We start from the raw sequence: 15908 nt of genomic DNA, 5'->3' as shown, positions 1-15908 counted from the left end.
GCATAAATTTCCTTTTGTCTCGCTGCCAGACTAGGTTAGCTCAGGTCATTAGAAACCCTGAAACAACAATTTGTGTGCCTAATTATTACGTACAGTGACTGCTAAAGTTTTTTTATTTTGGATAGCTTTTTTTTTTAATAAATGCTTTAGCCCAATAAACTAATTTTTTTTTAGTATTCAGATAAAACTGGTTTCCCTGTTTAGCAGGGATTCAGTTTGCTGCCACCTCATGGCTGTTGGTGGTATTACACCATGTGTATTATCCCATTTTAATTTTACTTCACCCTGTTGTAAGAAATAGATAGTGATTATCCATTTCCATCTTATCTGAGGTAGAATATCATTAGGGAAATCAAATAACTATCCCACCTTTTTTCTGCGATAAAGAATATTTGTTTTGGGTTTCTTCACATTTAGATCCCTTGCTACAGTATATATATATATATATATTTTTATATATATAAAAAAAAAGTCTGCTTATCCTTACCTATTGAATATGTCTCATAGCAGATACTTAAGACTATTTCTAATATTGATAATACAGTAGACATCCTATTGTACAAAAGATTTTTCCACATGGGATTTCACAGTACATACTATTAATCTGTTAGTTTTTTGCTGTGCAATCGCATAACTATTTCCCATTGGTGGAATCTGCAGTATTGATGCTGTACTTATAATTTTCTCTCTGGGATACCACAGTATGTAGGATATGTTTGAATGTACAGTTTTCCTCTCTACAGGAGTACTACTGTTTGATTTACAAATAAAGTGCATGATCAATCTGTTTTTGTTGACCCTCACTGCAATTTGGAGAATAAAAAGGTATGCTTACCTGATAAAATTAAATTTACTTCTTGGCAGTGAGGGTCTTGTCACCCTCTATACACCTTCTCTACTTTTCCTTATCCTCAGCTTGAATTACTGGGAGGGATTTTTATTTCAATGTTGTGTTTGGGTGAAGTATTTCACATAGATTATGAATGTTTTCATAGACCCCCCACTGACCAGGTTGCAACTGCCCCACCACTTACCTTACTTAAAAAGGGACAGTCAACACCAGAATTTTTGTATCTAACCCTTTGCAGACTGCCCCCTTATTTCAGTTCTTTTGACCGACTTGCATTTTAGCTAATCAGTGCTTACTCCTAGGTCACTTCACATGCATGAGCTCAATAATATCTATAGGAAACACATGAACTAGTGCCCTCTAGTGGTCAAAATGCATTCAGATTAGGGGCAGTCTTCAAGGTCTAAGAAATTAGTATATGAACCTCCTAGGTTTAGCTTTCAACTAAGAAAAACAATGCAAAAGTTGATTAAAGTAAATTGGGAAGTTGTTCAAAATTACATGTCCTACTGAAATCCTGGAATTTTATTTTGGACTTGACTGTCCCTTTAACTAAATTAGACACAACATGGAAGTTAAACAGAGCTCCAAGGAACAGATTTTATTCAAACATACAATGTTTAAGATCTAAAACATTAATTTAAAGCTCATTATGCATTGATTCAGGTGACAAGAACCTTACATTTAATTTACTTTCTAAACAAAGCCACAATGCTTGAAATATGTTGCTCATCCCTTAAGGAAAATACCAGTTTAAAGTCACTTATTCCAAAGAGCAAGATGTTCAGACAGGACTCAAAGTAGAGGGCAAATAAGCTATACCATAAACTAGCAATAAAATCCAATTTGATATCTGCGCATCCATGCACCTTCCCTTCAGCTGCATTTTGTTGAAAAAAAAAAAAAAAAAAAAATATGTGATCATACATCCATATACAATTGCTTACAAAATACAAGAGTTCCACTTCCAGATGGCCAATTACATGTGTATGGTAGGAAAGTGAAAAGGTTAAAATAATCCCAAACTAGTCAAAGGCTGTGGCAAAACTGTCCAAAACAAATTCCATTGAAAGTTACAAGCCATCCCTTTCTGCACTCATGCTTCTGCGTGGACTTCTGGATGGAGAACGGCTAAAAAAGAGAATGCACATTAGTATAACTAGTTAGAACAGTATGTAAAGCAATATTTAACAGATACCTTAAAAAATTAGATGAAAACAAATGAAACATATGAAACAATTAGAATGTTGCCTTACCTGCTTCTTGGATGGGATGCAGATCTGGATCGGGATCTAGATCTGAAGACAAAACAAATAAGCCTACAGATTTGGAAACTGAGAATATGCACACAAATACACTTGAAACGGCTATAGCTTTTATAAGAAGCATTTGATAATACATGTATATTACAAAAAGGCTATTCAAAACTAAAATACATGTGGAATCAAAATTTTGGTGGGAATGTCCCTTTTATGGAGTCATATGGGTGTCAGGTTAGTAAAAGGGAAATTAAATGTGCACCTCGATTACTAACTGAAAACCATGATAAAAAAAACAAAAACAATTTTCACCAGGATTGAGGCCCAATTTCTCAGCAAAGCAACTATCTAGACTAAAAATACCATTTGCCAGCTCTGCACCACACTAGTGGTTCACAAACGGTAATAAAACAAAGGTATTTACCTTGATCTTTTGATAGAGCCAGATCGGGACCTACGGAGAGACTGAGACCTGGACCTGCGAGGTGAAGCAGATCTTGACCTTCGAGGAGATGCAGACCTGGATCTGAAAAATTGGAAAAAAAGTAAATCTCAACACATTTTCTCACAAAAATGCAAGTTTTAAAAGGGATATAAAAACAAATATTTTTCATGATTTAGGAAGTTCATACAAAAATGTAACAACTTTTCCGTTTACTTCTATTAAATAATTTGCTTTGATCTATCCTTTGTTGATAAAGTATACCTTGTTAAGCTTATAAGCTGAGCTAGCTGCTTATCAGTTAGCTCCCAGTAGTGCAATGCTTGTCATTCAAACAGTAGTAATACCGAGCGAATCAAGCAAAATATAAGTAAAACTGAAAGTTTAAAAAAAAAAAAAAAAAAAAAAAAATTAAAAAATTGGTGTGTTAAAGGGACATTATACACATTTTTCTTTGCATAAATGTTTTGTAGATGATCTATTTATATAGGCCATTAAGTTTTTTTTGTTTTTTTTTAAATGTTTAGTTTTGCTTATTTTTAAATAACATTGCTCTGATTTTCAGACTCCTAACCAAGCCCCAAAGTTTTGTGAATACTGTCAGCTACCTTCTCCAGCTTGCTCCTGTTTGTGTAAAGGGTCTTTTCATATGCAAAATAAATGTGATAAAAAATCATAAAAGGAAAACCAAATAAAGTTCTGAATCAAGGATATGTCTGTGTCCTCTAGATGAGTTTTTCAGCTTGTTAGCATTCCTCAGTGAGATCCCATAAAAAAGGAAACAGAAAATTAGAAACATAGTGTGAATCTGTAACGGCACTTTGAGGAAGTAGTTGTTTAGTAACAAATGACTACTCACATTTGTTGGAGCTTTCGACTAAGCTCAAGGATATGCGCACTCCCACTTTATACTGATGGGAAAACAGTACACTAGGCAAAACTTGGATACAAATTTATTTTAAAATATATAAAAGCTTCACATAAGCCTTGATAACACCACAATGTAAGGGTACAAAAGCAGATGTGCTGTAACAAATGCTTCAAATCGCCAAACTTGCAAAGAGGTAAATGGATCAGCAGGAGTGTGACCGCCGAAACCAAAACCTCTTTAGTAGCAAGACAATAGCGCTAAGCCCCCAGGTGTCCTGGCTAGTGTAGAGACGCGATAAAACTCAATATAGAACAGTTCCGACGTACGTTTCGCTGGTATGCTTTGTCAAGGAATGTTAGTGCGCATGTCCAAGAGTCCTTTTAAACAATCCATTGATGAGTTTCTGCCAGGTTTGTGGTTACATCCTCCATTTTGGAAGTTGGCATTTAGGTAATTTGTCATTAAACTAGTATGTTTTTCAACTTCTTTCAGTTTTATACATTTTGTTGATATATGCATGGATGTTAAGATGGATAACCAGAATTGGGAAATTATGCATTATAATGTTATAGCATTATACATATATGCAAAACTTCAAAAAACAATCACATTGTGCCTGCAATTAGTGTCTGTACTGATGATATATGTAGGTATTTGTTTTTTTAACCCCTTATTGTGAAGGTATTAGTTATATCTTTTTTAGTTTAAGTGATGTTACTGACTATATGTCCTATGGACCATAATTAAACTACTAGCCTTATCATAAACCTAGTTGTGTCGCAATATTTTCAAAAATAGATTTTATTTGTTAGCATGTAACATGTTTAAAAACATATATTGTACTTGTGTGTTTGCGCTGAAAAGTTATGATGATAGGATGTTGAGGTTACTGTTTCTAACTATGTGTTTAACTAAGATATAACTAATACCTTCACAATAAGGGGTTAAAAAAACAAATACCTACATATATCATCAGTACAGACACTAATTGCAGGCACAATGTGATTATGTTTTTTGAAGTTTTGCATATATGTATAATGCTATAACATTATAATGCATAATTTCCCAATTCTGGTTATCCATCTTAACATCTATGCATATATCAACAAAATGTATAAAACTGAAAGAAGTTGAAAAACATACTAGTTGTTTAATGACAAATTACCTAAATGCCAACTTCCAAAATGGAGGATGTAACCACAAACCTGGCAGAAACTCATCAATGGATTGTTTAAAAGGACTCTTGGACATGCGCACTAACATTCCTTGATAAAGCATACCAGCGAAACGTACGTCGGAACTGAACTGTTCTATATTGAGTTTTATCGCATCTCTACACTAACCAGGACACCTGGGGGCATAGCGCTATTGTCTTGCTACTAAAGAGGTTTTGGTTTCGGTGGTCACACTCCTGCTGATCCATTTACCTCTTTGCAAGTTTGGCGATTTGAAGCATTTGTTACAGCATATCTGCTTTTGTACCCTTACATTATGTGTTATCAAGGCTTATGTGACGCTTTTATATATTTTAAAATAAATTTGTATCCCAGTTTTGCCTAGTGTACTGTTTTGCCATCAGTATAAAGTGGGAGTGCGCATATCCTTGAGCTTAGTCGAAAGCTCCAACAAAATGTGAGTAGTCATTTGTTACTAAACAACTACCTTCCTCAAAGTGCCGTTACAGATTCACACTGTTGCAATTTTCTGTTTCCTTTTTTATGGGATCTCACTGAGGAATGCTAACAAGCTGGAAAACTCATCCAGAGGACACAGACATATCCTTGATTCAGAACTTTATTTGGTTTTCCTTTTATGATTTTTTGTTATTACATTTATTTCACATTTTTTTCTTTGTGATATTCGGTATATTTATTGTAATGTAGTCTTTTCATATGCAAAAGGGGGAGGGGGTGTCTTATTTCCCACTTGCAGTGGGCTTTTCAGCTACCTTTTCAACAAAGCTAAACAGAGCTTCTAAGTTTTTAAACAGTTTTATACTGGCTTTTTATATCGGTATCTGCATCTTATTCTTTATAGTAGTGTCTATTACATGCAGTTATATAAAAATGAGCTTATACTGTCCCTTTAAGAGTTGGGGTTTCATGTCCCCTGACTCAAGATGTACACTCTAAGTACCACTAAACACAGTAGAACTAAATAACTGACAAATACACAAAAATATGCTTTAGCACTTTGAATTTGAAATGAGCAGAATATCTGACAGACTTGACAGTTAATGCAATTTTCACTCCACTGCATCATGTTACAGCCAGCCAATCACAAAATGCAAATACCTATATATTCTGCACATGCTCAGTAGAAAATGACTAGCTCTAAAGATTTCCATTTAGAAAAGTTTACAAGTAAAATAAATTACCTCCTCCTGCTTCGGCTGCGTGAACGGGATGAGTATCTTCGTCCTCCTCTGGATCTTGAATATGACCGAGACCTAGATCTGGACAGATGGAAAAACAATTAGAGATTGATAGCAAACCTAAAACAGGATTACCTTTATTACCAAGTAACCCTGAGTAATCAGGAAGCCTATGTGCCTCAAACAGATCTACACCTAGGAGAAATTGGTTAAAAAAAAAGTTGCATTTACACAAACATTATAAACTTAAAAATTAAAACACTAAAATTTGTAGTTAAAATAAACCTTGCAAGTCTGCAGGTCGACCCTCTTTGGCCCAAGGTCTAGAAGATCTAGACGGTCTAGAAGGATCTACCAGCCGATCGCTGCATCTACTGAAGTAGTTCTTCAATCTAACGACGATCAAATTGACAGCCATATGAGCCAGATGAGGCTTGATTGACGCATGAAGGTTTTTCTAGTTGGGAATGTGGTCAATCTGAAGGTCTTTTCTAAACCGGAGGGGAGCCCCATATTGTATGCCAATTTTACTCTGATACGGCGATCACAGTAGATCATACATTTTCTGGCCTCTACAGAATCTTAAAGGTGATCTAGGTGTAGAAGGCTCGAGGGGATCTGGCCTCATATGCTGATCACCTCAAGGACTAGCAGAATCTTAATGTCGGATTTGCAAGGCGCCTCAGCATGAAATCTTAAGGCTCGTGACATTCAGAATCAAGGCGACTGACTCAAACGAAGAAACCTGTAAGGTTTTGACCAGGTTGATTATTAATATTTCAACACGTGAAAGTTAACATAAGCCACAAAGCACCAGAACTCGTTAAACAGCAATCCACCATTAAGTGTTGCTGCTATTTAGCAAACCTAACTTTAAGCTACCACTATATAAAATGTGCTGCACATGAGCACTTGTCCTGGTGCTCTGAATTCTTAAATTTGTAATTTTCTGCTATATCTTCTGGTCAGCAAGCACATGCAATTAAAAACGCAGACACTTTTTTGAGGGTTTTGCCATCCTATAAAAATAATAAAACATGAGTTTGTTCAAAGGGATATCACATTCCCTCAAAGGGTATACTAACAAAACAAACTTTTACTTTACATGGCAAAAGCAGTTTTGTACTGCTACAGTAGACACTGCATGCATTCTTACAGATCAGCGACCTTGCTGTCCCTTAAAAGAAGAACCATTGTTATTTAAAACAAATTATTTTAACGCACAGCAAAGCATGTGTCATAAGACTGCACCGCTGTAGACATGTGAAGAACTCATGCAGTCTTAAAGTATAAACCAGGTTGTAATAGGAAATTAAAAGGATGAAACAAGTTAAATCAAATGCTTACTTTGTGTATGCTATCACTTGTCTATGTAAAATGACTATTTTCTTGATAATTTTTAAAAGCAGAGTATTATGACCCTGGCTTCTGACTTTAGTTTACCTGCTACTCCTTCTGCGTCTGCTGTATCTCTGACAGTCATAGGCATAGTGACCCTTTTCACCACACTCATAACATCTATCACTGGGGTCAAAGGGACGCCGTGCTGGTGGTCGTTCATATCTTGATCGGCGAGGCATGCCCGTTGACAACTCCACACGAACTCGGGAGCCACAAATTACCCTAGAAATAGATCAAACATACTAATTAATCCAGCAAAAAAAATGTTCCCGCTCAAGATCTTTATTAAAAAAAAAAAAAAAAAAAAAAAAAAAAAAAAACTTCCACATGATACAGATGGCAAAAAAAAATAAAAAAAATCTGCTGATCTTTCATGTTTCGGCTAAGACCTGCTATACTAATTAATTTCAATGATAATCACATTTTCTCTGTTTAGGCAAAATAAGGACAAATCCAACTATGGCAAAGCAATCAGGGAACAAAGTTGCAGGACTTGAGGTTTAAGCCTCTTGCAGCAATAAAGACCATTTTTGTAGTTAAAAGGAAACAAATAGCTCATTTTAAAGTGTGCAATCAAAATATAGTGGGGAATTCAATATTGATTTAGGCTCTTTAATCTTCTTTCTCAGACTGTATGTGAAGTCGGAAACCCAACACTTCCATGTGTTATATCCATATATAAAAATTCAAATGAATACCTAAGACATTAAATCCATAGTTTACACACCAGCTTCATCTTGCTCCAGATTATGTTGGTGCTCTGGAAATAACTGAGCATCTATGAAGACCAGTGTAGTTTAGCAAAAAACTTTACCAAGCTTAAAGGGACAGTCTAGTATAAATTAAACTTTCATTATTCAGACAGGACTTCAAGCTTATAATTTTGATACTCCACATTAAAAAACCTAATGTATACATACTCAAATTGCCTCACCAGAGACAAAACAGGCATTTACATCTAAGAAAAGGTACAACATAGCAGCCTCCATTAAAGGGACATAATACTCATATGCTAAATCACTTGAAACTGATGCAGTATAACTGTAAAAAGCTGACAGGAAAATATCACCTGAGCATCTCTATGTAAAAAAGGAAGATATTTTACCTCACAATTTCCTCAGCTCACCAGAGTAAGTTCTGTGTAAAAAGTTATACTCAGCTGCAGGTAAAAAAAAATGAAGAAATGAACAGCAGCCAATCAGCATCAGCAGTGCTGAGGTCATGAACTCTTACTGTGATCTCATGAGATTTGACTTAACTCTCATGAGATTTCATACTAAACTTCCTTTACCCGATTGGTGAAATAATATGAGAGTGCACGAAGCTCATCCTTTCAGTTGTCCCGGGACAGACATACTAATATGCTGCTTAGAAATCCTTTACAATGGGATGTGGCTACTGAGGAACCTTTGAGGTAAAATCTCTTTTTTTTTTTTACATAGAGATGTTCAGGTGATAGCTTCTAGTCAGCTTTTTACAGCTATGCTGCATCACTTTCAAGTGTTTAAACATTTGGGTATTATGGCCCTTTAATTAACGAAGATTTAAGTTATATCAAATATGCAGTGACTTAAGGCATTACACTTACTTTCCATCAAGTCCCCTTACAGCATCTTCTGCATCTCTTGTATCTTCAAATTCAACAAATGCAAACCCAGGGGGATTTCTAGCAATCCATACAGTACGCAGGGGTCCATAATAACTGAATGCACGTTCCAATTCTCCTTTGCCAGCACCAGTTCCCAGATTACCAACATACACCTTTGCTTCTATAAAGAGAAAAACAATTACTAGATAGCAGTCAAACATATCAAGCACTTAAATGTAAATACATGAAAAAAATTTATATTTATTATACAAAAAAAATATATGCGTTAAGATGTGAATGTTATTGCCTTGATTTTACACATTATTAAAGGGACAGTTTACACAAAAAAATTGTTTAAAAAGATAGCCAATTCCTTTACTACCCATTCCCCAGCTTTGCACAACCAACATTGTTAGATTAATACACTTACATTATAACAATTAAACCTAAATTTCAGCCTGTTTCAAAGGCTCTATTGACAGCCTCTTCATCGCATGCTTTTGTATTTGCTTTTCACAACAGGATACTGCTAGTTCGTGTGTGCCATATAGATAATGTGTTCATGTCCAGGGAGTTAGCACAACAATACTAAATGCAAGCCAATATATAATAAATACAAAGTTGTGTAATCAGGGGGCTGTCAGAAGATGTTTAGATACAAGATAATCAGAGGTAATAAGTATATTAATAGAACTGATGGTTGTGCAAAACTGGGGAATGGGTAATAAAGGGATTATCTATCTTTTAAAACAAAAATTATATTGAAGACTGTCCCTTTAAGTAAAACAATTTGAAGTTTGAGAGATTAAAGGGATATGAAACCCCAAATCTCTATAGATTCAAATAGAGCATACAATTCAAAGTTGCTGAATTATCTTGGTATCCTTTGCTGAAATAGCAAACACCTACTGAAAGCCAGTGAAACATCACAAGCAAAAGATTATTATATTTACAGCCACCAAACCTCAGCTAGCTCCCAGTAGTGCACTGCTGCTCATAGGCATTTCAAAGGATACCAAGAGAATCAACTAAATTTGATTACACTAGTAAATTGAGAAATATCTTTGAGGGACATGATAGATATCATATGCCTACATGTACTACCTAAAACAATTACATAAAATGATTCAATTACACCATAACCACAAGGGTTTGAAAAGTAGGCTCCAGAATGCATTAGAGGCGGCCATACTACAACACTAGCCTGACATATCGCTGTATTCATCCATATTTGTATACATATTGCTGTATTCATTGTGCATGGCAAAATTAACCAAAGTTCGGGGGAGGGGGGGGGGTTATAGCAGTTACAGAGGAAGGATTGGGGAGTATAATAAAGCAATCACTACGATTGATGTCGAAGTGTTAGGCGCTGAAGTATACGGTACTTACTTTCGGGGAAGACAAAGAAAAATTTGGATTTCCAAAGACAAGAATCATCAAGAGGGAATTGGGGAAAACTATAAAGCACACGAATAAGCCACTAAACTAGTTATGCAGTGTACGTTAAATACGGAGCCCTTATCTCAGCTTGTCAAAATGAGAAATACACAATTTTCAGAAAAGCTATACATTGTAACAGTGTACAATTCAGTATTGCTATAAAATAAATATAGCATATTACAAACTACAGAGGCTACGCAAACGTATAATTAGCTAAAAAATCTCTTTAAAAGATACGCGTTTTTCCTCCACAAAGGAAAATTATTGCTCAACGCGCACGATAAACTATACATAGGGCTTTATCAGTTATTATACGGCCGCCATTAATCTGATCCCCAACACTCGCTGGGGTTAAACACGTGATATATGCAATCTACAAAATGGCGACTATGCTTTCATAACGAGGCCAACAGAAAAACTGCAGAAGAAATGGATCGTTACAATCGTAAGAGGTTTGCAGTTAACGTGCACTTATTACGCTGCGATATAATCTTGCGTGAATAGTACAAAAAAGAAAAACTTACCGCCGCTATACCGCCCGTAGCGTGACATTTTGACTACACACACTAGAACCTTCTTTCTTTGGCTGTGCTTGTATAAAAACTAGAACGCGCTTGCGCTAGATTCAACCTTTATAGGAGTCGAGGGCAGTCGCCCACAGGGGACCTTGTGATTGGTTAGACTCAACTGACGTCGGTGGCTTCAGCGCCTCTTGTAGTAAAGAACAGCGGGAAAGTCTGTTCATTGCCATGGTAATGCTGCACCTCCTAATCTTCCCTTAGGCGTTTTATTGGGAGGTGTGTCCCGAAAGATGTTCGTTTACCTGTTGTGTTGTAAACAAGCCGTTGCAATGAACATAATAAATATAATGTTACGGACATGTAAAGCTTGATGGGTTATGTTAAAATGACTTAGTATATTATGATGCATTGAGTTTCTTACAGTTATATACATTGTTGAGATAGAAACGTTACTGCACGTACTAGTAAATACAGGGTTTTGTTATCATTAAAATGATAACAAATAGGGTATGATTTATCAGTAAAACATGACATTGCAGTGATACCAACAGGGATATAATTCGTTATTGGCATTGTACAATTATAGGTTTTGTATCCACTTTACGTAGCAATAAAAAAATGTAAATATATATGGTTACAACGCACTTCCGGTACATGAGGAGTTTATTTAATAAATCCAGCGAATACAATTGTTAAATAGTATACAAAAATGTCACGGGATAACAATGTACTCTATAATTTCTGTATTCTATTAAAATGGCGTCGCCTCTAAAATAAACTAAAACGGCACAAGTCATTGTGGGTAATAAAACAAGGATGTGACGTAGGGAGAGGTTGGTCGCATGCGCTTATCGCTAGTGGGATGGAAATGGAGGTGTCTGTATGAAACGCGAATTTGAGCGGGGCTGCGCTGCCTTTCAGTGTGATTGTTACATTCGTTATAACGTCTTTCTTTTAGTGATACTTTGCTGGGTGATAGCATACTGAGGTATTTAACCTTTTAGTGACCAGACCATTTTTTAATTGTCTTACCGTCCGTTAGGGACCAGAGCTATCTTTAAACTTCTGCGGTGTATATGTTTAGCTGTAATTTTCCTCTTACTCATTTACTGTAACCACACAATATATATATATATATATATATATATATATATATATATATATATATATATATATATATATACAGTTTTTCTCGCCATTAAATGGCAGAAACTTTCTAAAGATACCATTATTTTCATCATATTTTATAATTTACTATAAAAACATATATAAAATATGATTGAAAAATTTAAAAAAACACACTTTTTTAACTTTGACTTCAAAATCTGTTACACATCTACAACCACCAAAACACACATGCTTAAATAGTTTTTAAATTGTGTCCTGAGTTTAGAAATCCCCAATGTTCTTTGCTTTATTTGCAAGTTATAGGGCAATAAATACAAGTAGCACTTTGCTATTTCCAAACCATCCAACCCCCCCAAAACTAGCGATAGTTACATTGTAACACTATCTGTCAGGAATCCCTGAATATCCCTTAACATGTATGTATATGTGTGTGTATGTATGTGTATATATATATATATATATATATATAATTATTATTTTTTTAAGTATTGGTCTAGGGCCATTTTGTTATATTTCATGCCACCATTTCACCCCCAAATGCGATCAAATAAAAAAAAAAAAAGTTAACTTTTTCACAAACTTTAGGTTCTCACTAAAATTATTTACTAACAGTGCAATTAAAGGGACAGTAAACCTTAAAAATAATGTTATATAATTCTGCACATAGTGCAGAATTATATAACATTATATTAGCCAAACATTTATAAAACATAATTTCCCCTATTCATTTTTAAAAAAAAAAACGCTGTTTCACAGACCCGCTCTCTGTACTCTGCTGAGCGGGTCTGTTATATTTACTCAGCGCATCGGGCCAGCTGTATAGACAGAGCAGGAGCGAGCTGCACTTAGTCTTATGGCGCGGCCGGGCTGTGACTATACAGCTGGCCCGATGCGCTGAGTAAATATAACAGACCCGCTCAGCAGAGAGCGGGTCTGTGAGACAGCATTTTTTTTTTTTTTTAAATTTATAGGGGAAATTATGTTTTATAAATGTTTGGCTAATATAATGTTATATAATTCTGCACTATGTTCAGAATTCTATAACATTATTTTTAAAGTTTACTGACACTTTAAGGCAAAAATGTTTGCAAATGCTTCTCTGGGATCCCCTTTGTTTAGAAATAGCAGACATATGACTGGTATTTCTTTTTGGTTATTAGAAGGCCATTAAATGCTGCTGCCCGCCACACTTGTAGTATGCCCGGCAGTTAAGGGGTTAATTAGGTAGCTTGTATGGTTAATTTTAGCTTTAGTGTAGAGATCAGCCTCCCACCTGGCATATCCCACCCCCTGATACCTCCCTGACCCCCCTCAAACAGCTCTCTTCCCTCCCCCACCCCCATATTAAGTACTGGCAGAAAGTCTGCTACTATAAAAATATGGGATTTTTTTTATATATATATTTTATGCAGGGTAGTATCCCCACTTACCTCCCAACCTCCCTAAACAGCTCTCTAACCCTCCCCCCTCTAAATGTTAGGCGCCATATTAGATACTGGCAGCTGTCTGCCAGTACCCAGTTTCCAGTAAAATTGGGTTAATTTTTTTTTTTTTTAAATTAACCGTTTTTTTCCGTAGTGTAGCTACCCCTTCATTAATACCCTACCCCCCTCCCAGATCCCTTTCCCAAGTCTTATTGCCCTCTGTTCCAAATCTTATTGCCCACTATGTTCCTTTGTTTAAAAGCATACCTAGGTAGGCTCAGGAACAGCAATGCACTACTGGGAGTTTGCTTCTGATTGGTGGCTGCACATATAAGCCTATAGTCATTGGCTCACCTGATGTGTTTAGATAGCTTATAGTAGTACATCACTGCTTCTTCAATAAAGGGTACCAAAAGAATGAAGCAAATCTGATAACAATTTGTTTAAAACTATATGCTCTATCTGTATCACAAAAGGAAAAAAAAAATTCATGTCCCTTTAACAGGGTTTAAAATTTCCACTAGCCATTGGCGAGTGAAAGTTAGTGAGTGAATGTTGGGCTACCTGATACAAATATTATCTAAGGGATATTATATATCCATGAAAGGACAACAATATGATATTCCTCTAGGGCTATAGGGACCACATTAGTGCTTAGACTATTACTTCTGAGAGGGTAAACAAGGGAAGAGAGAGATTGGAGAGGAAAAGAGAGTGGAGAAAAAAAGAGTGATGAGAGAGGAGAGAGAGAGAGTGTAAAGGAAAAGATATGGCCTGAGAGACGGGAGGGGGTGAAAAGGGAGATTGAAGAGAGGAAAAAGTGTATAAAGATAGATGAGAGATGGTAATTATAAAACATTTTTCCAGGTCTGCTATGACCTCACATTATTGTCATCAAACCAAAGTGTATACCATTTTAAACAGAAGCTTCTTATATTTGCAGCTAATACTGCTTAAATTCACGCTGGGATCAAGGATTGCTTCTCACCACTGTAAATGTGGTTTAGCTATACATTAATGGCCGTATCAAATTCAATGTCCTGTGTAACAAACAAATGGTCGTCTAAAACCCGGTCCACAGAGAGTGAGATATTACCTTAAAGACATTTAGCAGTCCATTGCTCACCTCTCCTCCTCAGGGTAGACTCCGGTGTTGTAAAAAAATCACTTGTCCCAGCTGATCCGTGTCCTCTCAAACTCTACCCGGTGCCATGCAAGTGTAATCCAATCAAAAAATGCAAAATCAGGGAGTCCATGTAGTGTAAAATCACAATCCTTTATTAATCTGCATTAAAAAGCGCTAAACAGCGTATCCAAACATCATACCCACTGATCCTCAAACGTCCGGATGGTGCCGGCAGTGTCACATTGTCAACACTCTCTGCGCTCTCTCAGTTCAACTTCCTTTTTCTGTACAGCTGTTGTCTTCCCCAGAACCCTAGTTGATGTTGCTAACTGCTATGCACTTATTTTTGTTAATTTATTACTGTATGCATTATTTTATTTATTGTATAAAATATAAACAATATTAAAAAATTACTTCACAATACAGTGTTTCACATTGGCTAAACGCTAAACATATGCAAAGAGGGGGGTGAGTTACTGGGTGTGGTGTGGGTGGAATCAAAAGTGGCGAGTAACATTTTGGACTGTTTGTAGCTTAGGGCTTGAAATTTTGAGCCCTGCCTTTAACTGTGAACACAGTGAACAATTTATAGTTATGTTGTATGATTGTGGTAGAAGGTACAAAATCAATTTCAATTAAAATAAATAAATTAAAGACCGCATGGGGTAGCCTGTAATTATATAAGCACTCAAGCAGGTACACAAATATACTTTAGTAAAATGTGTGAGCTCTAATAAAAATAGGTAATGTTCTAAACATTGTTTTAAATTAAACGTTTACTATCCATTTTTTTAAATGGAATCTCTCTGGTGTGTATTGTTCAACACATGATTTTCTTTATATTTTCAGCAAAACTAATATGGCTGACTGGGTTAATAAAACGCCTCTCGAGTGGCAAACCTTTATCAACAAACAGGTGAAAGTCTTGGCTGATGAGAGGAATGAATACCAAGGTTGGGTGATTACAGTTGATCCGGTGTCTGCCAGGTAAATATAAAGCCTTGGTAAAAACATTTTCTTCCTAATTGGAAAGAGTTCACAGCTGCATTCATTACTTTTGGGAAATAAGAACCTGGCCACCAGGAGGAGGCAAAGACACCCCAGCCAAAGGCTTAAATACTCATCCCACTTCCCTCATCCCCCAGTCATTCTTTGCCTTTCATCCCAGGCGTTACTGCGCAGTTCAGACAGCGGTGTCTGCGGCCTTAATGCTTTTCCTCGCCCTGCTAAGCGCAAGCGAAGGGTTACATACTGCACTCCTTCCCAGAGTACATCAAATCATTTTTGGATTTAACTAATAGGGTTATCCGAGGATGCGGTTCTTTCTGAGACTTCAGAGAATGAACTTTCTGGGTCGGAGTCTGCTGCCTTTCAACCTCCAGCTGCGGAGGAACCAGACTTTAGTTTTAGGAATTCGCGTTTCTTCTAAAGGAAGTTTTTGGCAAATTCAGGGGTTCCAGAGGTCATATTGCCTGATGAAC

General features: G+C 36.2%; 2 protein-coding genes across 3 annotated transcripts in view; one reads left to right on the top strand and one right to left on the bottom strand.

The window, feature by feature from the left end:
- Positions 1–1436: 1436 nt before the first annotated feature.
- Positions 1437–10888, bottom strand: SRSF7 (serine and arginine rich splicing factor 7). Its single transcript, XM_053711926.1, has 7 exons — positions 10753–10888; positions 8786–8966; positions 7240–7419; positions 5800–5877; positions 2534–2635; positions 2107–2148; positions 1437–1981 (listed from the first exon to the last, which is right to left on the bottom strand). The coding sequence occupies exons 1-7, from the start codon at positions 10778–10780 to the stop codon at positions 1924–1926; spliced, it is 669 nt and encodes a 222-aa protein (XP_053567901.1). The 5' UTR covers positions 10781–10888; the 3' UTR covers positions 1437–1923.
- GEMIN6 (gem nuclear organelle associated protein 6) overlaps positions 10597–15908 on the top strand; it is a 30357-nt gene continuing 25045 nt past the window's right edge. The window contains exons 1-2 of one of the 2 annotated variants that reach the window (XM_053711929.1): positions 10597–10673; positions 15277–15414. In XM_053711929.1, coding sequence (XP_053567904.1) covers positions 15287–15414 — 128 coding nt within the window. In that variant the 5' untranslated portion in view covers positions 10597–10673; positions 15277–15286. Of the gene's footprint in view, positions 10674–11600; positions 11738–15276; positions 15415–15908 lie in introns of those variants that run through there. The other variant, XM_053711928.1, reaches the window with a different exon arrangement.

Source organism: Bombina bombina, chromosome 4, assembly GCF_027579735.1.
Source record: "Bombina bombina isolate aBomBom1 chromosome 4, aBomBom1.pri, whole genome shotgun sequence".
Lineage (NCBI taxonomy): Eukaryota > Metazoa > Chordata > Amphibia > Anura > Bombinatoridae > Bombina > Bombina bombina.
This window is presented reverse-complemented; position numbering and strand designations above follow the sequence as displayed.